Genomic DNA, 22697 nt, shown 5'->3' with positions numbered 1-22697 from the left:
CCATCAACGATTCCAATGTATAAAATAAGCTGTAAAACTGTTATTCTCTGGAACATTTTCTCAGTCTGTTGAGATTTTTGCTTCCTGATAATTGTCATCAGTTTGGCTCAAATAAATAAAAATTCCCTGCAGATTTGTGAGACAATCCAGTAAACCGTGGCTGGCCCTAGGCAGACCCCCTCAGGGCCAAGTGCCTTTCCCGTAACATTTGGACATTTCTTACACTGACACTGTATCTTCTCTCACAGACCCATCTAGAGGAAGTAAAGTGCCCCTCCCTATCTCCCCCTCATTTCTCCTTTCGGAGCCTTTGCATACTACCTCCCCCACAACTTGAAATGTCTCCCTTCACTGTCTCTGCTGTCGGCCTCCTTACCCCTCAGCCCTGAATAGTGTTTGCTTATCATCTGAAAAAGTAGTGGGAGGAGAGACAGAAGCCCAAGTCCCTTTGATCTCTTTGGGAGACTGAGGCCTCCTACCAGAGACAAACTACTGTAAAGCTTAGTTTAGAAACAAACAAACAAAAACATCTCAGGCAATACTTAAAGAATCATGGACAAGGTAGGTTTGCTGCCTTCCTCTCTTCTTTCCTTCTCCTCCCTCCTTCCTTCCTTGACTGAGCCCTTTTATGTGCACTGGGCAGTATACTTGTTGGAATAACACTTGACCCCTCCCCTCAGAGGGTTTTAGTGTAATTGGAGAAACCCGACAAAAATCCTAAAAGTTAAATCACATATACAAGAGATGTCATGAAGTCCTGGCTGGAATGGCTCAATTGGTTGAGCATCATCCCACGAATTGCAAGGGTGCTGCTTTGATTGCTGGTCAGGACACATGCCTGGGTTGGGGGCTTGATCCCCAGTAGGGGGCAAGGAGGCAGCTCATCAATGTTTCTCTCTCTCTCTCTCTCTCCCCTTCCCTTGCTCTCTCTCTCAAATCAACAAAAATATATATATATATATTTTTAAAAATATATCATGTTATAAAAGAGAGAGAGATGTCCTGAAGCCAGGGGATATTGTAGACACCTGCTGCTATGTGTTCAGAGGAAGAAGTAGAGGCTTTGCAGAGGTGAGGGAGCCCAAGCCATGCCTTCAGATGGGAAGGGTTGTGGTAGGCAGAAAATAGGCCACTTCAAGCAAGGGAACCCTCTGAGGGAACCCTTTGACAGAGGAAGTGCAGAGTGGGGAGCGTTTGTGCTGCGTTTGCAGTGGTTCTCAACCTTGGCTGCACATTAGAATCACCTGGGAATCTTTTTAAAATCCTGATTTCTGGGCCTCGTCCTCCGGGAATTCTGTTTCTTTGTTATGGGGTGGGGCCACAACGTTAGTAACGAAGAAACAGAATTTTACTTTCACCTCAGATCTCCTCTGAGATCCTGGTGCACTGCTTGCACTAAACTTGGCTTGAGCAGGGGACGTGTACAAATTTCCCAATACATGGAGCAAGCTCGAAAAAAGAGGGACAGATGTGCTTTGCCAGTGTGCACCGTGGGTTATGCTCCAGAGGAAGTGCCCTCATCTCTTCGGCCTTGAGCAGCATGGTCGGGTGGAGAAGCACAGCACCCAACCAAGCTGGAAAACCCTGAACTGTGCGGTCAGGGTTACAGCCTCGCTGGCATGAGAACCGTTCTGTTTGCAGTTGTAAATCAACATTGGTTTTGGCTGCAAGTCTTAGGTCCTCCCTGCCGAGCCAGCTTGCTGCTAGCAGGCGAGCTGCTGTGCTCTGCGCCAACAAACTGGCTTCTCCCCACACATTCATCAAGATAACTGGTTTCCTAAGCTTTTTTTTTTGTTAAGGGTAGCAGCCACCTTTCTCAAAAGAAATTCTATGGAGAACCTCAATGTATACAACATGCAAAAGTGGGATTGCTTGTGATAAGGAGGGGATAGAGTAGACAATGTGCTGGATGTTTGGGGCAGGAAGGACCTGCTCCTATTCTCCCAGGATGGCCATGCCCAGGGCAATAATGCAATAAAGAATCACAAGTCAACAGGCAACAAGAGGCGCAAACCAAACCTCCGGACACTTGGACCCCCCAGATCTGATGGGAAAGAGCAGCACCGGAGATCCCTTCTCTGACGCTCCTAGAACGCTTGTCCGCATCGCTCATTCAGCATGCGGCTGACCGTCCACATTTTACCTTCTCCACTAGATTGTTAGGTCCTGGAGTATAGAAGCTATGAGATCATGCAAATAAATTTCTTAGCATAGTGCCTAACAGCTTTTTGATGGTAGCTATTATTAATTCGATTAAAAAAAATTCTTGGCAAGAGCTAGCAGGGAATTTTGTACACATCAGGTACAAAATTTTATCCAGACAGTCTATGATCAATAAGCTCATGGCACTCTGACAGTCCGCTACAAAGCAGTGTCCATTTCTTTTTCTGTTTTTGATGTGCTGGACACATAAAAGGAGATTATTAATAAAGATCAGCTGATTAGATGGCTCTTCCAGGAGGTGGACTTTCTCCCAAGTGGAAAACCTGTGTCCGACCCATTTCCAAAGTCTGCCCTAGCTTGACCCTCGGAGGGGAGTTTTTTGAGTCAGCAGAGCTCACAGACAGGGGCCCTCCAGCTCAAAATCTCTAAGGCAAGAAAGCCCGGGGAGCCTTGGTTAGCACTGCTGGGGGGCCGTAAAAATGCCTGCCCTCCTTGTCCACTAACCCAGCGGGTAGTCCTGGGGCCGCTGTTCCCGCGGCTGCCCTCTCCCTTCCCCCCTCGCCACCCACCCGATGGGGCAGTTCCTTCTCTGGTGCCTGATCGCTGTGAGTGCTGAGTTGCAGAGCAGCTCGCTCTCCATGTGACTTCAGTTTCCGTCAGTTCCTTCCGCAAGTGCTAAAATAATCTGATGCTCCAGAGAGAGGCGGCGGCCCAGCCCTGCTTTGGGCTGCTGTCGAGGAGGCCGGAGCCCTGGGAGAGGATGCGTTCGGAGGAGCCGCCTGGGCCCGCGGGAGCCGTGAGTATTTCCTGCGTGGCGGGCTGCCACCCTTTCTGAGGTGGGCGAGCTCGGCCCACAGCTGGGGACTGTCGGGGAGGTAGTGGCTTGCTGCAGCCAAGCTCCACCGCTGTTGTGCTCAGTGCAGGGGCTACAGCTCGGGGGTAGGTGGATTCGCGTCCCTAGGAGCACTGAGAACTGAACAAGGTGGTGTGGTGTAGGGGAGCCGACAAGGGCTTCAGATTCCTGGTTTGAGAGTTTGATTACTGGCCCTGTGAGGAGAATGTCCAAGCCTCAGTTTCTTCATCTGCAAAATGGGAACAATAAAGCTTCCTCCTGGGTTGGATGAATGGATGCAATAAGACTACTCGGTGAGCACTCAGCATGTTGGGGTGCTTGGATCTTCTTTCCTGCCCCACAAGTCATAGATGAAGACACTGATACTTGTGGACAGCAACACATACTTACCGATGTCTTCCACGTGCAGGCCTGCCCTGGGTGTTGGGGACAGAGCTCTGAAGGAGACAGGCAAAGTCCCTTCACCACACAGTGTTCTGGGGAAATTCACTAGCTAGTAAGTGTCAGAGGGAGACCAGATCCCAGGCCTTTCTGAGCCTTTGTCCAGTGCTCTTCCTCACAGCCTCCATGTGGGCTGGGTTCTGGAGGATTCAGCACATATTCCCATGCACTCAGGAGCTGACATAGTGAGGAGCCACTGACTCGGCTCTGGCTCTGTACTGCCTTCAGAATGGGCGCCAGCTCACTTGGCGCCTGAGAGAAGGTGACCACGTGCCCAACAGTGGCTGCGACTCAGGGAGGCTGAGGCATGGTTCTCGGGATGGAGCTCACGGGTAGGGCTGGTCTGGGGTGGTGCGCTTCCAGGAGAAGCGAAGGGAACCCTTGGGAGGTTTCTTCCGTGATGGGTACAGCCTGTTGGGAGCCTGGACAGTAGAAATGTTTTGAATTTATAAAGCTGGTCTTTTGAGGTCTTCTCTGCTCCTTTCACCCATTGTCTGCACTGCACAGGCTGTTTCTGTGGGTTTTACAGCCCGGAGAATTACTTATTTGCCTCACACACCCCGTAGGTTTTTTACAGGCATGTCTGAGGGAATTATAGAATTATGGGCCCAGAAAAACAAATAAACAAACAAACAAACAAAAAACCTCAGCTCAACTCCTGCGTTTAGGTTAAAAAAAAAAAAGAAACAAAAAACCTATTTCACTAAGAGGGTGCTTTCATCCAATGGGTAACCTCATGACACTTCATGAAAACCCATAGAAGCCTGATCCCACATAGTGTTTCAACCCATCATCCACGAGTAGAGCCTCCCAGACAGATAGCAGGCTCCTGGCGTCTGTCCTGGGGCCCGGGTTAGGGATGCACTGGCCTGTCTGTCCCTGATCTTTCTTTGTCCTGGAAGGGTGACACCAGCACTGATGGTAACCTGCGTCCTGGCTGCAGTGTGTCTCCACACCACAAGGTGTAAGGTAGATCCTTGGCTGGACAACTAGAAGTACCTCACGCCTCAGATCCAATTATAACCACATAAGTTAGGGGCGGGGAGGCTTTCAACCATGACTGAAAAACATTACCTTTCTCAGGACCGGCTTGCTGTGTGCTCAGTGATGCTCACTGATGTGGTCACACCTTAGTGACAAATACTTTTGCCTTTAGTAAAATTTCTTTATTATACTCATTTCCCTCCCTTCCTAAAACTATTCTTCTCAACTTCATCATTGAACAAATTGTCACGGCTCACTGTGTGGGAGGCTCTGGATTAGGTTAAGCAATGATCTCTGAAAGCTGAGAGAATTAAGGAGAGGAAAAAAGGACAATGATATTTATATCTTATCAAGCCTCACAAGTAACTGTGAATCTGAGTGTAGGGGCCTTAGTTACAAATGACAAAAACCCAATTAGCTTGGCTTCAGCAAAAAAAAAATATAGAAAAAAGTGAATTTACTGTTTCAAATAACCAAAAAGTCTATGGAAAATAGCTTCAGGCATGGCTAGATCCAGGTGCTTAAACAGGGCTAGGAATCCATCTATCTCCATTCCTCAGCATTGCTTTCCTCTGTGTAGGCTTCATTCTCAGGCAAGTACTAAAGTTGGTGGCAAAGATGGGTGCCTGCAGCTCCAAGCTTAATTGCCACCAGTTTGGCATCTGAAGCAGGAAGAGAAAGCCTCTTTCCCAAAAGTTCTAGCAACAATCCTTGCATTAATTCTCATGGGCTTGGCTTCATGAACCCATTATAAACCAATCACCGTGGTTAGGGAATAGGAGGCTCTGATGGGCCCAGTCTTGTTCACAGCCTCTCCTTGGAACCAGGAGTGAAGGTCAAACTCAACTGAACATGATCTTCTTCAGAAAATAAGGGGGTTGATTGCATGGCAATGTAAATGCACTTAACACTACTGACTGTGCTCTACACCTTAAGTGGTTAAGATGGTAAATTTTATGTTATGTCTATTTTACCACAATTAAAAATTAAAATAATAAAGAAAGAAACTGGTGATTTCCTCAAAGGGGAGTTAAGGAATTGTTACCAGAAGGAGAAATGAATGTGGGTAGGCAAAACCACCTGATTTCCAGAGCAAATGGAGTCAGGTGCTGAGAGCAAACCACATGTGTCTTCTCACTTTAATGCATGAGTAGTTTCAGACTGAACAAAGGGAATACAGGAGGAAGTAGAGAATCTGTCATGGTTCTCACCATCGAGGTGGGCAAGAAGAGCAGGGCTGGTCCCAATAATGGGCTAAATGTAGCTACAAAGCCCCGAGGACACAGGGACTCCACACACAACCTAGAAGGTTGCCTTGGTCAGGTGCTGTGCCATGTGTCTACACTACTTTCTGCTGCCAAGAAAGAAAGAAAAGACTGGGCAGGGGACTTCTCTTCAGGTGATAGCACTTGGGGCTCTATCTAGTCACCCTGGCTCTTCTCACGCAGAAAGTGAGTGAGGAAGCCCAGCACCCAAAGTGACCAGTAGGAGCTCATCTGAGAGTTCACATCATGTTCCTCAATAGCCTCATGTCACTCCATTTTAGATGTCAGGCTGGACACTGGCTCCTCCTGATCTTTCCTACTGTCCTCCCCTGGTCCAGCCGTGATCCCTCAGGTCTCTCCTGCCCTTCCGGTGTCTCCTCTCAATGGTCCCACCAGACCCCAAGGCTGAAGTCCCTCCTTTGGCCTGCAGGGTCAATGGCAAATGCGTCTTCCCCTGACTAGCCCCGGGCCACTAGTTCAGCTTCAGACATGTTAATGGTCTCCTTATCACTGCCCAGCCTGGTACCCTGTGACTTCCTCATGGGCCTCCCCCAACGACCTTTCTCTAGAGATCAGTGGTTCTCAACCTTTGGCCCTTTACATACAGTTCCTCATGTTGTGACCCAACCATAACATTATTTTCGTTGCTACTTCATAACTGTAATGTTGCTACTGTTATGAATCGTAATGTAAATATCTGATATGCAGGATGGTCTGAGGCGACCCTTGTGAAAGGGTCATCCGACGGCTAAAGGGGTCGCGACCCATAGGTTGAGAACCGCTGTTCTAGATTCTTGCATCCTTCCTCAAGCTCCTAAGCTTCCATCTTAGCTAATAATACTGACTTCTTATTCCCTTCTATATCCTCTGTTTTTTAGGCTTTCTGGTTTCTTTTGCAGAACATCTAAAGGTCCTCACCTTTGTCATAGGTCTAATCCATGGTGTCAGCAGGTTGTCTCATCCCCACAGAGACCATGAACCCATGAACACTCACGGGTGATATTTAGAATATCAGACACCACATGGTATAGGCACTGACCAATCAGAATGGACATTATCATTAGAAGCAGGGTCCTGGGTTGCTGGATCATGGTGGGAGCCTTGAGAGTTCCAAGACAGTGGCTAGGCTACTGTGGTGGGATTTGTGAAGCAGCTGTTTACCAATAAATACACATCTATGCAATCCAGCTAAACATTCGTTCAATGTATATACCTCTCAGACAGGTTCACATTGAACACTTCCTACTTGGGTCAGAACTCAGATTTGGTTTTGGCTTCACTGTCTATAAACTATGTGACTTGAGCAATTCACTTTGGCGTTTTTGAGTCTTGAGCTTCTTATCTGTAAAATGGAGATAAGAAGGGACTAGATGTTTGTACACTAATGTTCATAGCAGCATTACTTACCATGATCAAAAGATAGAAACATGCCCAGTTGGCATGGCTCAGTGGTTGAGTGTCCACCTAAGAACCAGGAGATCACGGTTCAATTTCCTGTCAGGGCACATGCCTGTGTTGTGGGCTCAATCCCCAATGTGGGGCATGCAGGAGGCAGCTGATTAATGATTCTCTCTCATCATTGATGTTTTTATCTCTCCCTAACCTATCTGAAATAAATTATATATATATTTAAAAGGTGGAAACAACCCAACTGTGCTTTGATGGAGAATGAATAAACAAAATGTGGTGTATACTTACAATGGAATGTTATTCAGCCATAAAAAGGAATGAAATTCTGGTACATGTTATACAATGGAGTGGCCTTGAAAACATTATGCTAAATTAAATAAGCCAGACACAAAAGGACAGATGTTACATGATTCCATTTACATGATTCTACTTATATGAGGTACCTAGAATCCTATCTAATCAAAGGGTAATATGGAAATTAACCGTCACTCCATCACAAAGATGACGGCACCCATAGCTACAAGATAGTGGAGCCCAGTCCCCTCAGCCTTGCAGGAGTCCCCCAGTCCTGGAGGGGTGGCTGCTGAGAGTGGGCAGTGTGAGCGGCCTGGCGGAATGCTTGCTTCATTGCTACGGTGACGAGGCAAGTGTCCTGCCCCAGCTGCAGAGAGCCTCTGGGCCGTGGAGAGCCTCTGGGCAGCGGGTGCAGAGTGGCCAGGACCCGCAGAGAGCAGAGAACCATGGGGAATGGGCCTAAGCCAACAGGGCTCCCGGATTGGAGAGGGCTCCCCTGAGGGCTCCCAGATTGGAGAGGGTGTAGGTCGGGCTGAGGAACCCACCCCCCATGCACGAATTTTGTGCACCGGGCCTCTAGTAGGCAAATATATAGAGAAGAAAGGATCATGGTTACCAGAAACAGAAGGGAGGGAAGAATGAGGAGTTACATTTAACTGGTACAGAACTTCAGTTTGGGATGATGAAAAGTACTGGAGATGGGTAACGGTGAGGTTAAATGACAATGTGAATTTACTTAAGGCTCCTAGAAAGGCATTAAATTGGTAAATTATATGTATACTTTATCACAATAAAAAAATGGAGATGGCCTGTGCCGGTGTGGCTCAGTTGGTTGGAGCATTGTCCCATACACCGGAAGGCGGGGTATTTGATTCCTGGTCAGGCTACATACCCAGGTTTCGGGTTTGATCCCAAGTTGGGCATGTGCGGGAGGTAGCCAATCGATGTTTCCCTTTCTCCCTTCCTCTCTAAAATCAATTTAAAAAAAATTTTAAATGGAGAGAATAATGCCTACACTGTAGAAGTGTTATGAGTATTAAATGAGATCAAATGCCTGTAAGAAGCCTTTGCAACCTCAAGTGCTATTTTTATTAACCAATAACATTAAGTATAATCCAATTGTCTTGGATTCATTCAAGGATTTCCTAAAAATCATTATTTGAGGGGTAGAAGGGATATTCCTCTGTGAATTCAAATAAGTTTTTTTTAAAAAAATCAGCCTTAGAATAGCCACGTTGCCAGTATAATTTGAGGGATTTTGAAAGGCAAATTTATCTCCCCTGCCGTCCTGAAACTATATCATTAAACTTTATTATTTTTCATAATTATCATATAAATACCCATTAAAGTATAGTGCATGAAAGAGGATAGCAGTCATTTATGCTTCAGTGTTGATTGTTTTCCTCCTAATTTTGGCTGAGAATAGTAAGATAGTGATTATCAAATTCTTTTTTTTATAAGACAAATATTTTTCCCAAATAAAATACCTGACATTGCAATCTCAATTAAGTTGAAATTAAATTAATTATATTGATTCAGAAGATTGAAAACATAGGAACTTTAAAATTTATTTTATTTTTTTCTATATATTTTTTATTTCAGAGAGGAAGGGAGAGGGAGAGAGAGAAACATCAATGATGAGAGAGAATAATTAATCAGCTGCCTCCAGCACACCCCCTACTAGGGATGAAGTCTGAAACCCGGGCATGTGCCCTTGACCAGAACTGAACCCAGGGCACTTCAATCCACAGGCCGACACTATCCACTGAGCCAAACCAGCTAGGGCAGGAATTTTTAAGTTAAATCACTTGATATGCATTCTGAACTTCTTACACTTAGAGGGAAGTGTACTGATGACTGCATTCTATTTTGAAATGCATAAAAAAATAAGATGGATTGAAGGATGGATAAGAGGATAGATGGATAGATATGTGATAAAACTAGTAAAAAGTTAATAGTAGCCCTGGGTGGCTCAGTTGGTTGGAGAATCATCCTGTACACCAAAGAGTGGTGGGTTTGGTTTCTGGTCAGGGCACATGCCTAGGCTGCAGGTTCAATCCCCGGTGGGGTCAAGTATAGGAAACAGCCGATGGGTTTTTCTCTCTCTTCTTCTCCATTCCTCTCTCTAAAGTCAATAAAGTTCTTAAAAAAAAAAAAAGTGAAGTGTAGAATCTAGGTGATGGGTATATGAGTAATCATTGTCAAATTCTTTCAACTTAACTATATGCTAACTTTTTTTATAATGAAAAAGAGGAAAGTTAAATTACTGACAGGAGTTGCTCATATTCATTTTCATAAAGAAAGAAACCAAATAATAATAAAAAATCTTCCAGCTGTGGCTGGGCAGCTCAGTCATCCCAATACACCAAGGTTGTGGGTTCGATCCTTCACCAGAGCACATAAAAGAAGCAATGAATGAATATATCAATAAGTGGAACAACAAATCAGTGTTTCTCCCTCCCCTGCCTTTCTCTCTCTAAAAATCAATAGGAACTTCATCTATAATATACTACCATATTATATGCGTTATTGAACTATTAGGATGTGATGAGGAGGTAACATATGCACTGGGCCTTGAAGGATGAGTAGGAGTTGGACAGTTGGAGGCCAGGAAAAGGGCCTTTTCCACAGAGGAAACAGTGTGTGAAAATGCACGCTTTTTAGTCAAGTATAGCCAGCATCCCAGGGTGGGGCTTGTGGTATTGAGGTTGAGCTTTGCTGAACTCAACCACAGGCTAAGTTTGAATTGCTGCTTTGACATGCTCTAACTCTATGGCCTAAACCTTTGTGAGCCTCCATTTACCCCCTATAAGGTGGGGATGATAAAATTTACCTGCTAGGGTTTTGTGAGGACCCTAATATATGTAAAGCATCTGGCATAGCACTTATTCCAAGACGAGCAGTCCATAAACATTACCTACTATAATTATGAGCCAGGAAAACAATCTGGGAGCTTGAATACTATCCCATTTAGCTGGTCAGTAACCGGGATTACATATCGTTTCATTTCTCAGGTGTGCTCTTTCTCAAGAGAACTAAGGGTTAGGGTGTGGAGGTGATATATTTCCATCTGGGCAGTAAACCTCGGTTATCACCTAAAACCCCTATCAGGCTCTGGGTGGTCTCACCTTCTCTGAACACCCCAAGGTCCACATCCGGCAGCTCACACGGACTGAAGAAGATACTGCATCTGCTCTGTTTCATTTATTTCAACACCAGCTCCCGCTTGCACAGAGGAACTCTGCCTTTCCTTTAATTCTGACACGACTTTTCTTACTAATGAAATCCACAACATTTCCTTGCATTGACAAAGCTTTTTCACACACACCTCTCATTCAGCCTCAACACAGCCCTGTGAGGTTGGCAAGGCCGGCGTTATTGTCACCAACGGCCACAACTGGAGAGAAGTGACCAGAGAGAACAAACCTGTGACAGAAAGGAAACGAGAAGTTTAAAACTAATGCATTATGGGTTGGGTGCCCATCCACAGGTATTATGTGGGTCTCTCATAGACAAAGGGGACACCACGGAACTACCACTAGCCATGTAAAAGCAAGGTGTTACCTCCCCAGGGAAGCAGATTTGCTCTTTTAAAGACCTGTGGCCAAGTGCAGCCTGTGGCCATGGAACAGAATGAATCGAATGACCTCTGTTGGTTCTAAGGGCTGACCCTGACCACAGAGGGAAACCAGTTGACTCATTCGTGGCCCTGAGTCGAGCAGGATAGTGCTCTACGCGGCCCTTCACACATTGGCTTCCCAGAGTGGTAGTGGGGAGAGTCCCAGGAAGACGAGTTGCTGTGGCCTCCAACCTCCCTCTAGGAAGAGGCAGCCTCCACCATTCCCAGATGAGACTCTTCTCACGAGCCCGGGTGGAGCCCTGGCTGACCAGGTTTGCTAGGTGTGGGGTGGGAACAGCACTTGGAAACCACTACACAGCGTTCCCTCTGGCACCTTGTTCCTATCATTTCATCTCTCTGGCCTGCGTGTTCTCACCTCCAAAATAGTGGTGTGTAGTCCCTTCAGAAATGCTACAGTTCTTCTCAAAAGGATGGTCAGTTACTGCATTTGAATGACAGGGCATTTGCCAGAAAAGGCACTTGCAACAGAACTCTCCTTTCTCACACAGATTCTCAGGGGCGTACATTTAATTAGCACTCCCACAAATTTAAAATGATACCACTCTTCACTTATTTGTCCAGGCTTAGAGGGGATCCCACTTCTAGAGGCAAATGCCAAGGGCCCCAATGGTACAACCAGCCACTTACAAAGCAGTGAGCTCCACCCTGGGTGTGTGGAAGCACCCGCTGGGGATGAAGGCACTGTAATGATGACAAAGACAATTGTTTGAGTGTTCCTTTAAACCTTGTCTGAATATCGTAACAGTCTTGCAACACAAGCTTTATGATTCCCATTTTAGTTGAGTGATGTACCCAAGGTCAGAGCCAGGCTTTGAACCTGTTCCATCTTCCCCCTTAGCCTGGGCTCTTTCTTTAACTTTTACTGCTACCTTTCCAGGGGCTAAGAACATGCAATCCCAAATCTAAATCCCTGGACCCTGGGGGAAAAAAAAGAAAGTAACATCTATAATAAAACTTATTTTAGTTATTAGTCAATGATATTTTTTCTTCCATTAACTCCAGACATGATTGTTTTAAGCACACCCACAATAATTTCAATCTAAATACCTATAAGAAATTCTCTATTTCAGTAATATTTATTAGGCTCTAATTATGACATATATTTTAAGAAATGATAGATAGATTCTATTATTTTAAAACTAGTCTTAATATAGTCATTTAAGTGGGTTGTTGGAAAGTAAAAAAATATTTCTGTAAAATACTACCTATACTAATAAAAGGGTAATATGCAAATTAACCATCACTCCACGACAAAGATGGTGGCGCCCATAGCCACAAAGATGGTGGCATTGGCTGGAGCCACAGAGCTGGCCAGAGTGGGCGGGACACTTGGCTTCCTTCGGGCAGGACGTTTGGCTTCCTGCAAGCCCCGGCCAGCTGCCGAGGGTTGACCTCTGGGTGGCAGACCCAGAGCCAGTCGGAGCGGACAGGAGGTGGCTCCAGCGTAGAGCGAAGGCAGAAGGCGGTGGCCAGAGTGAAGGCCCAGGTCCCGGGTGCCAGAGGGAAGCCGGTGCCAGCAGCTAGGGGAAGGAAGGCCTATTCTTGCACGAATCTTTATGCATCAGGCCTCTAGTTACATATATTGTAATCCCTTAGGATAAATTCTAGAAGTGGAACTACTGAATCAAAAGTAGCTTATGATGTCAAGATCTTTGATAAATTATGCTAAATAGTTCTTCAGAAAAAGTGTGTAAATTTGCTCTCCCACCTGCAGGATATGAAACAGTTATTGGGAGACAGGGACTCAAAAGCCATTCTGTTGTCTATACTTCAACATCATCATTAAGAGAGAAAGCCAGAGAGGCAAGTCATGAGGTCTGAGTGCACATATCACAATTCTAAATGCTCACCTGGCCAAGTGACTCAGTTGGTTGAGTGTTGTCTCATACATTAAAAAAAAAAAAAAGATTGCTGGTTCGATTCCCGATCAGGGTGCATATCTAGGTTGTGGGTTTGATCCCTGGTCAGGGCAGGTATGGGAGGCAGCCGATCGCTGTTTCTCTCACACATCAGGTGTTTCTCTCTCTAAAAATCAATAGATTTCAAAATTTAAAATTAGGGAAGAAAGTGAATTCCAAAAGATTTAGATATGCATCTGCCTCCACAGTTACCCAGCTTTCAAAATGAATTAAATTGGATTCTTAAAGTTAGAACACTTTTCTAATTCTGAATATTTCTCTTACTTTTCTTCATCACAAAATGTAATAAAAAATAAATAAATAAAAATCAATAAAAATATCCTCTGGTGAGGATAAATAAATAAATAAATGCTCTGTCACTTCAATCTTCAATTTGCAAATTCTTTTTGTAATGCATCCACCATTTAAATACGAATCTTTGCAAAATATATGAATATATTACTTTGACCAAAGAATAGAACTGGTTCTTTAATTTTATAAACCATTTTTTTTTCATTTTCTTTTATATGTATTTCCAAAATCATAATTGAAGAAATCTTTAGATTTAAAAATATATATTTTGGACATTTCTCCAAAAATAAGTAGACATGGTCAATAAACGTGAAAAATGCTCAGCATTATTACTAATTAGAGAAGTGCAAATCAAAACCACAAAGTGTAGCACTTTATAACCACAGAGATGGCTATAATAAACACAACAGAAAAGAATAAGTGCTGATGAGAATGAAGAGAAATTGGAACATTAGTAATGTTGCAACAACATGCTCCTTTTCCTCTAAAAAATTCAGTGTATATTTTCTAAGACCAAAGGTAGACTCTTACATAACCACAGTGCAATGATCAAAATCCAGAAATTTAACATTGACATGATATTATTATTTCATCAATTATCTGTATTCAAATTTTGCCAAGTACCCTAGTAAGGCCTCGTTAGTAAATTGATCATTTGGTTAAAGAGATGTCTGCCGGTTTTTCCACTTATAAAGCTATTATTTTCGAGTGTGCAAAATTAACAAGTAGAGTATTAATAAGATACTCTAAGGCTATATTAGTCTCTTGTTTCCCAACAAGTTTTCACTCTTTAGTTTTAGCATTCCTTGATGATTCTTGCCTGTAATTAAGGTGCACTTCGAAAAATACATTCCTCAATTTAGATTTCAGCCACTTTCTCTAATTTTCAGGTAGCATCACAAAACTTGCATGCACATAAAAACAATCTTACGTTCAGGTTTGTCCTTTGTGCTTGACATTATTTAGTTAGGTTCTTCTTGTTGGCAGCTCTTGGGCCAGCTACTGGGGTGGTGATGGTGGTGAAGTGCTGTCATAGGAAAGCATGGAGCTTGGGAAATGGCCCTGGCCCTGTGGAGAGCCGTGAGGAACCCCGCGAGGCAGCTTTGGCACTTGTTCTCCCCACCCTCTCTTCCAGCTGTTTGGTCTGCCCTCTTGTCATTCTTTCATCTTCTCTGATCTCTGCCCTCTGTTGACTATTTCATTATTTTCTTGGTATCTACCTCAGAGCTTCTATTCCTCAAGGCAAGATCCCTCAAAAATTCAATTCCACTTTTTCTACGCCTCTTAGCTCCAATTTCCACTGCTAATTCTCTCCCTTGTCTCTATGCACTGGGATCTTTCATAGGGTGCATGTAATTGGCTTCCCCTGGTGAGGTGCTTCCCCAAAATTCTGCCAGGCAGGTGGAGGTGGAGGTGGAGGTGGAGGTGGAGTGGAGGTGGAGGTGGAGTGGAGCTGGAGGTGTTGGCGGGGTCGTGTGCTTCTCCTGCGGGCTACCCTTCCAGAAGGACTGGGAGTGTGATCAGAACAATTGGCCTGGACAGTGGAAGGTACATTAATGCATCCATCATATTTCTTGAACCGCATCAGGACACACAATCTAACACTTCTGTGCTCCTTTCAGGTATGAGAAACTCTCCGGAAGCTCTAGTTTCAATGTCAAATGGTAAAAATTCCCGGATATTTTAAAGATTTCTGTGTATATGCATTTTTAATTTAAAGTTTGCTGAGAATCTTTCTGAAAAGAATATTTGAAAAATGTATGTTCCTGGAAATTTCCCCTCTCCTGTTAGAAACTCCAACAATTATTTAATCTTCCTCATATTTTTTATTTTTGAAAAGTTTCAAATTTACAGAAAAAATTTAACAAGTACAATACTAAATTTGCCTGTTGGTAATATTTTACTTTAATTTTTTACTCTCCATTTGAAAGTAGGCTACATAAATTGTAGCAATCATGACATTTCACCTCTAAATACTCAGCATACATTTCCTAAGAAGAAGGGCACATTTGTACATAACCAAAACATTATCATACTTAAGATAATTAGTAATAGCTTGATAACATAATATCATCTGTACACAATACCATCTGAAAACACATTATTTAGTACACATGTAAATTTCTCCAATTGTCTCAAATTCTTCTTTTAGAGAGTTTTAAAAACCCCAAATCCACTCAAGGTACATACATTTTTGACTTGGTTATTATGCTTCTTGGTCACCTGTAATCACACACACACACACACCATGTAGGTTTTCTCAGGCTTCAGGGCAAACATTTTTGGCTAGAGTACTTCTAAGATGAAGCTCTGTCTTACCCAAGGCATCGCACCTGGAAGCCGAGGATGCAGCTGGTCTCACCATGGGAAATGCTAAGTTTGAACATTTGGTAGAGGTTGAGTTCACTTTATTTATTTATTTATTTATTTATTTATTTATTTACTTACTTACTTACTTACTTATTTGCTAAGAATCAAAGAGACGAAAGCTACTTGCCTGAGGCTTTCGAATACTTCTTGGTAGTAGGGATTGTTTGAAGTGGTCACAGAGTGGGGTTTCTGTTTTTTGTTATCTCTTTGCTGTGGTCCATGACCAGCTGCCCTTCCCTTTCTCCTAGGGTCTGAGGTAGGATTTGCTCTTTTTCTTTTAAACAGGGGCCGCCGCCCTCTCAGTGGAACCCTCTATCTAGCACCTGTGTGTTTGGTGTTTCCGGTGTCACCTGCACACATGCACACCCTGCTCCTGTGGGTACTCACTCTGCTTCACAGTCCCTCCCCCAGACCAGTGTATAAACGTTTGTTTCTAACACCAAATACCTCTGCGAGTTGCCCACTTTCTGCAAAGGCCTCTTTCTTTAAAGCCTTTTCAGCTTACTTTGAAGAGAAAATGCTTAATTACATGCTAATATCTGTATAACACTCTTAACTCTTGCTAATAGAGCCTTTAGCAAAAAGGTCGCTTCCTAGCTCTGGTGGCTGCTGCTGTAGTAGTGGCAGCTGGAGAAGGTGGGGAGGTGAGAGTGGGGAGTGCAGAGGTGATAGCAAGGGTGCCCCTGAATATTAGAAATCCACAACCTTTCCTGCAAATGTATCCAAAACCCTAACAAAACAAAACCAGAACTCAGATCAGAGTTACTTCTTAGTATTCCCGAAGTTTGAATACGGGGAAACCTTTTTATGGACAAAAATGCCCGAGATTGGTCCTTACAGCAGGTTAAGACATTGCATCACAACAGAAAGCTACTTGGAATTAATGTCCCTTTTAAAAAGAAGTTATATTTTCTTAATATAGGTAAATCTACACACATTTGGAAAAAATACTATACATTTGTGTTTAGGTGTCACAGGGCCTGACTGAGGTAAAAGGAATGCTACTGCACTCCTGAACTATTCTGGTGGAAATTTCAGGACTTCAGGAAGCAGAGACCAGTCAAAAGATTTCACTTACCTCTTCCCTGTCCACTGCTAAAGCAAGTACCACCCACGTGTCCCCTGGACTGAAGCCACTCCTTGGCCTGTGTGTGGCATCTTCTCCCACCCAAGCATCCCGAGCCCAGAACTGGTGTGGTCAGGGAGGGGTATGGAAGCGCTGCCCCATGTTATAGCCAAGCCACCACCACCAGGGTCAGGAAGCTCTTTCCAAAAGGAGCAAATATTCCCACCCCTTTCATTGTTTCACACAGACCACGGCCACCAATCAGTCTTCTGTACCTTACTTGAGTCAAGGAAGCAGGAGTTTCTCCCTATTCTTTTGTGAAAATAGAAAAAGCAAACAAGCATAATTTTTAAAACAGGAATTTTTGCAGCCAATGTGCATTTTTCTTCCCCATGTAAGTGTTCTCTTGTTTCAGGTTACTGTCTCCATTCATGTTTTTATGAAATGAATCTGTTTTCACCACTTATTTGTTGTAACTAGATCTGAGAAGAGAAAAGCCAGACAAAAAGCCATATTGTCTTTCTGCCTTAAAAGGGAATACTCTTTATAGATGAGGGATGGATGTGGGGTTGAATATCAGGTTTCCGTGATAACCAATACAGGGGTGGGCAAACTTTTTGACTCGAGGGCCACAATGGGTTCTTAAATTGGAGTGGAGGGCCAGAACAAAAGCATGGATGGAGTGTTTGTGTGAACTAATATAAATTCAAAGTAAACATCATTACATGAAAGGGTACGGTCTTTTATTTTTAGTTTTATTCATTTCAAACAGGCCGGATCCGGCCTGCGGGCCGTAGTTTGCCCACGGCTGAATTAGAAGTATAGTCTCAAGATTAATGGCTACATATGAGATGCAGTTGAGCATTTGAGATTCTAATATTTTAAGAACCAGCAAGAACATTTTGTGATAACTAGACACAAACAGGATAGCTAGAAGATAAAGGAAAAATACAAGTGATACACTAAGAGGACTTCACTTTGACATGAGGTAGGATTTATAATCTCGATATCTCCAAGTGTTACAGACACAGTACAGAATCTTGTCTCCTGCAGTACCTGGGTCAGTGGTATCTTGTTCTTCAAAGCTTTTCACTAATTGGAAGCTCACAGTCTCTAGCCTTATTCATAATCATAATAACCATGACTGGATAAAAGGTATAGAGAGGCTTTATAGAAATTGTTAACGGAAAAGAATTTAGGATTTATAGACTGTCTATAAAAGAAAATGGGACTCCTTGGCCAGTTTTTCTCAGTGGTTAGAGCATCAGCCTGTGGACCATGGAGTTGTGGGTTCGAGTCCCAGTCAAGGGCACATATCTTGGTTGCAGGTTCCCCAACCCTGTTAGGGGCTCCTTCAGGAGGCAAACAATCAATGTGTCTCTCTCACATCGATGTTTTTCTCTCTCTCTCTCACCTCACTCCCTCCATTCCAGTCTCTCTATAAATCAATGGAAAAAGTATCTTTGGGTGAGGATTAAACAAACAAACAAACAAACAAACAAACGAATGAATAAATAAATAAATGAATACAAAGGAAATGGGACTAACCATTTTCTAGCCGCACTTGGAAGGAACTCTTCAACTGGTTTAAAAAGAACAGATACAAGCAGAGCCTGTTAATGTCATCTGCTTCTCATGTCAGGATCTCAGGTCTTACATAGAGTATTTTCCCAATGGTCCCCAGACCAGAAGGAGACAGAATTCTTATTCAGCCCCTACTTGGGACATGGGTTGATTTTTTGTTCCTCTATATTAAGTCTGTGGCTTCCCCAGTGGATTATAGCCCATGAAATAGGAACCATTAATCCAGGTCCTTTTAATTAGAATGAGGGGAGGTTCCAGGTCACCTCATTTAAAATTTTAATGCCAAGCTGCTCTGTGCACCCTCATTGTTTTTCCTTTCTCCACCAAAAATGCATCTAAGATGAGCAACATTTAGCTTAAAGGAATGATGTCTTTTTCAGAAGATGTCAGAGACATAGGAGTAAAGTAGGACAGGTACTTATTTGTACACTCAAGCTTAGACACTCTCAAAGAGCTTGAGATACTGTTGAGTGGTCCTCGCCCTTCTGAGGTTGAGTGTGGGTAGAGGGAAGCAGTCCTGTGCGCACAGGAGACAGTTCATGAAATTCCCCGATGAGCTTGGCATCCAAACTGTTTATCTGATAATTCCTTGCAGTGGCATGGCTCCAAAGAAGCCTTCTCCAGCTACACACTCCAGGAAGTGTTTCTCAACTGAGGTGGCTATTATTTTTGGTCTTTTCTTTCTTCTCAAAGTCATTACATACCTTTTTTGTTTGTTGAAATTTGAATGTTGGATAAACAATGAATTTTCTTTTCTTTTTTTTTTAGTATCTGTATGTCCCAGATATTGCATGGGACATATTTATACTAAAAAGTTGTTTGTTTTTAGTATAATTTGCTAGGTCTAGCAACCTTATTTTAAGATGGGCAGTGATCCCAAGGTTTCAGGGGTGTGTGTGTGTGTGTGTGTGTGTGTGTGTGTGTGTATGTTGGGAAGATACTGAGAACAGGAGCCCATATGGCTCTGTGTTTGCCATCTGTGCCGTGCACATGCCAAGAGGTGCTAATTCCTGCACAGGTGCAGAAGCGGAAGGAGAGTCTGGGAAGAGTATTCCCAGTGTTGGGCAAATACTGATGCATTGTGAATTATTCTGAATTGGAGGTCTCTGTGGTAAGGAGAGCTGATCTGACCTGAAGTGAAGGTTGAAGTCGATTTACCCGGTTTCACTTAGTCTTTCTGTTAGTCTGTTTTCACTAATGAGTATTCAAATCTAACCAGGAAGTTAAAATTTGCCTTAGAGATTGTGTAAACTCATTCAAAGAAGGGGAAAGAGGAAGGGGCCCTAGAGAGCTGAGATGTGTCAGGCAGAGGGTCCATGGAACAGGTGAGGAGGTTCATGTTAGTGCTGGTGCTGCTGGCCCATGAGAAGACTGGAGAGCAGACCCTGCCGTCTTTCCCAGGTAGAGGTCAAGGAGAGGATGGGGCCGTCAGCCCTCTCGCAGTCTGGGACCCCTCGGAGGATGACCACCTGCTGGCTTAGGCCCACTCCCTGGGGGACGAGCTGGGAGGGGATTCCACCCACCTGTGTTTATAAACTCTTTCAATAGGAGGGTTCAATCTAACAGCACCTGCAGTGAGAGTAATTAGTCTGGTTCTTGTCCTGGAGCTCAGGGAAGAGGATCTGCCAGCTGTTACCAGCTGTGCCACTAAGTTGATCTTGAACTTTGAATAAGCCATTATTATTTCTTTGTGTGTTCACCTGTAAAAATGTGATGGTGAAGGATATATTATATTTCCATTATGGTTCCTCTTAGTTCTAAAATTCTGTTGGTATCTATACTAATAAAAGAGTAATATGCTAATTAGACTGGGAGACCTTCCAGAGACCTTCCAGTCATCCTTCCGGACAAAGCCATGGTGGCGGGGCCAAGGCAGAGGTGGTTAGGGGTGATCAGGCTGGCAGGGGAGGGCAGTTGGGGGCAATCAGGCCGGCAGGTGGAGGTGGTTAGGGGCAATCAGGCCGGCAGGCAGAGCAATTAGGGGCAATCAAGCAGTGGTCCTGGATTGTGAGAGGGATGTCCAACTGTGGGATCAGGCCTAAACCGGCAGTCGGACATCCCCTGAGGGGTATCGGATTGGAGAGAGTGCAGGCCAGGCTGAGGGACCCCCACCCCCCACCATGCACAAATTATATAATTTTAAACATTCTCATGACTTCTGTTCTGTGCTCACTGGCATGATAAGAGGGCTGGTAATCATAATTCATCAATAATCCTTATTATACTGAAGATTGCTTTTTCATTTTCCCCTTAGCTTTTCCCTTATCCAGGCAGAATATCAAAGTCCTATTTTCAAAAGGCTATATTCAAATGAGTTAACCAATGCGATCTACTCTTTTTTTAAAAGCCTCATGTCAGCAATTAGTCTGTGGGACCAGTGGAAACATTTATATATCAATTCTAATTCACTATTCATTCATTCAAAACGTATTTATTGAGCTCAGGTGACACATCAGGCAGATTTGAGCTTTGGGAAGAAAACTTCAACAGAACTAAAAAACATGACAAACTCCAGGTGACCTGAAACCTGGTTCCTCAAATCCTTTGCTTCTCACTTCTGTTGCTGGACTCTTGGGAGTTTCAGTGTTCAGCCACCTGTCCATCAGATGGTCGGGGCAAAATGAAAGTGAGTTCTTGCAGTAAAAGGTTGAAAGTATTGATTAACTTGAGGTATGTAAAGGGTGTTGGGTTGCCGAAACCGGTTTGGCTCAGTGGATAGAGCGTCGGCCTGCGGACTGAAAGGTCCCAGGTTCGATTCCGGTCAAGGGCATGTACCTGGGTTGCGGGCACATCCCCAGTAGGGGGTGTGCAGGAGGCAGCTGATCGATGTTTCTCTCTCATCGATGTTTCTAACTCTCTATCTCTCTCCCTTCCTCTCTGTAAAAAATCAATAAAATATATTAAAAAAAAAAAAAGAGTGTTGGGTTTCCACCTGCCTGAAGCAATGGGCTTGCAAGACCAGACACCGCTGGGAACTGGCTCCTTCTACTGAGAGTGAAAAGCAGCCCTCTGGCGTGTCCTTCTCTGACGGTTTCCCTTGCCCTCTGTCCACAGTGCTGCGCTTGAGATGGAGTTATTGCCTCTCTGGCTCTGCCTTGGTTTTCACTTCTTGACAGTGGAATGGAGGACCCGAAGTGGAGTCGCCACAGCTGCTTGCCAAAGGTGCTGCAAGTTGGTGAGTTTTCCCGGGAACTGAGTTGTCCATTGTTCCTGTGTTAACAAGGTTTGGTCCATTTGGAAAGGCTCTGCCCCACCTTTTTCGTACCCACTGAAGGCACGAGGCCTCAGGGACAGGGAACAAAAGCACATTGTTAAAAATCTGGGTGACTGAGCTCCACTAATGCTATTGGGATCTGATAATGGTGAGGCATATTAAAGTTGAAGAAGTCCTGCCTCAGAGTTTATGTTTGAGTTTATAGCAATTACCTAAAAAGCGGTACTGAAGCCCCGGCAAGTGGCTCAATTGGTTGGAGTGTCATTGCATACACCAAGAGGGTTGTGGGTTCGATTACGGTCAGGGAAGGTACCTAGGTTGTGGGTCCAATCCCTGGTGGAGGCGTGTATAGGAGGCAACTGATCGATATTTTTCTCTCACATCGGTGTTTTTTTCTCTCTCTCTCCAAAAAAAATCAGTAAAAAGATATTCTCAGATGCGGATTTTTTAAAGGTGCTGTACTAAAGAGCATGCTGCCCACGGGCACTGCACAGCAACATCCCTGACCATGCTTGGGTTTAAGACAATCCAGGAAGTAGATACCCAAGCTTTTGTGGTCTACTCTCTTCAGGGCTTTCAGCCTATCTGTGCAAACATAATAACCATGCACATTCCTAGAAATTTTCCCCTTTGCCTGTAACTCAGTGATGTAAACATCTGCCTGAGAAACATACATTTGAACTCCATTATATCCCAGGCACTGGGAAGACTAATTGGATGTCTGGGTTAATACTTATATTAAAAAATGTGTTTTTAAGGCTGGTGAATCTTAAAAACCCAACTGGTCATAGTTCTTAACCACTTTTGGTAACCTCTAACCACTACACTATATTATCCTCCAGTGTGGGGGAGAGGTTATGAGCCAAACCAGGTTGAAACCCCAGTTCCACCTCTTACTAGCTGGTGGCATTGGGCCACTCTGCCTCAGTTTCCTCATCTGTAAAAGATGGAGGTGTTAATAATGCCAAGCAATCATACCATAACACTGGGTTGTAACGATGATTAAATGAGTTAATGTACGTAAAGCACTCAGAACAGTGCCTTGAATGTGGTAAGTGCTACGTATTTTATCCATTATTGTTGTTGTTGTTAGTCTCCGCTACACAGACTTCCATTATTCCCTTACAGAGGCGATGAAAGATTAACTTCGCAGTAGCTAATTCATGAGTCACCAGGCATACAAAGAGGAGGGAATCAAGCCTG

General features: G+C 43.9%; 1 protein-coding gene across 1 annotated transcript in view; it reads left to right on the top strand.

Annotated features, from left to right (window-relative positions):
- The first annotated feature begins 2873 nt into the window (after window positions 1-2873).
- Window positions 2874-22697, top strand: part of NRROS (negative regulator of reactive oxygen species) — a 24296-nt gene continuing 4472 nt past the window's right edge. Inside the window, exons 1-2 of the mRNA XM_006753400.2 lie at window positions 2874-2959; window positions 21335-21455. Coding sequence (XP_006753463.1) covers window positions 21348-21455 — 108 coding nt within the window. The 5' untranslated portion in view covers window positions 2874-2959; window positions 21335-21347. The remainder of the gene's footprint in view (window positions 2960-21334; window positions 21456-22697) is intronic.

This window comes from Myotis davidii, unplaced genomic scaffold, assembly GCF_000327345.1.
Source record: "Myotis davidii unplaced genomic scaffold, ASM32734v1 scaffold571, whole genome shotgun sequence".
Classification (NCBI taxonomy): Eukaryota; Metazoa; Chordata; class Mammalia; order Chiroptera; family Vespertilionidae; genus Myotis; species Myotis davidii.
This window is presented reverse-complemented; position numbering and strand designations above follow the sequence as displayed.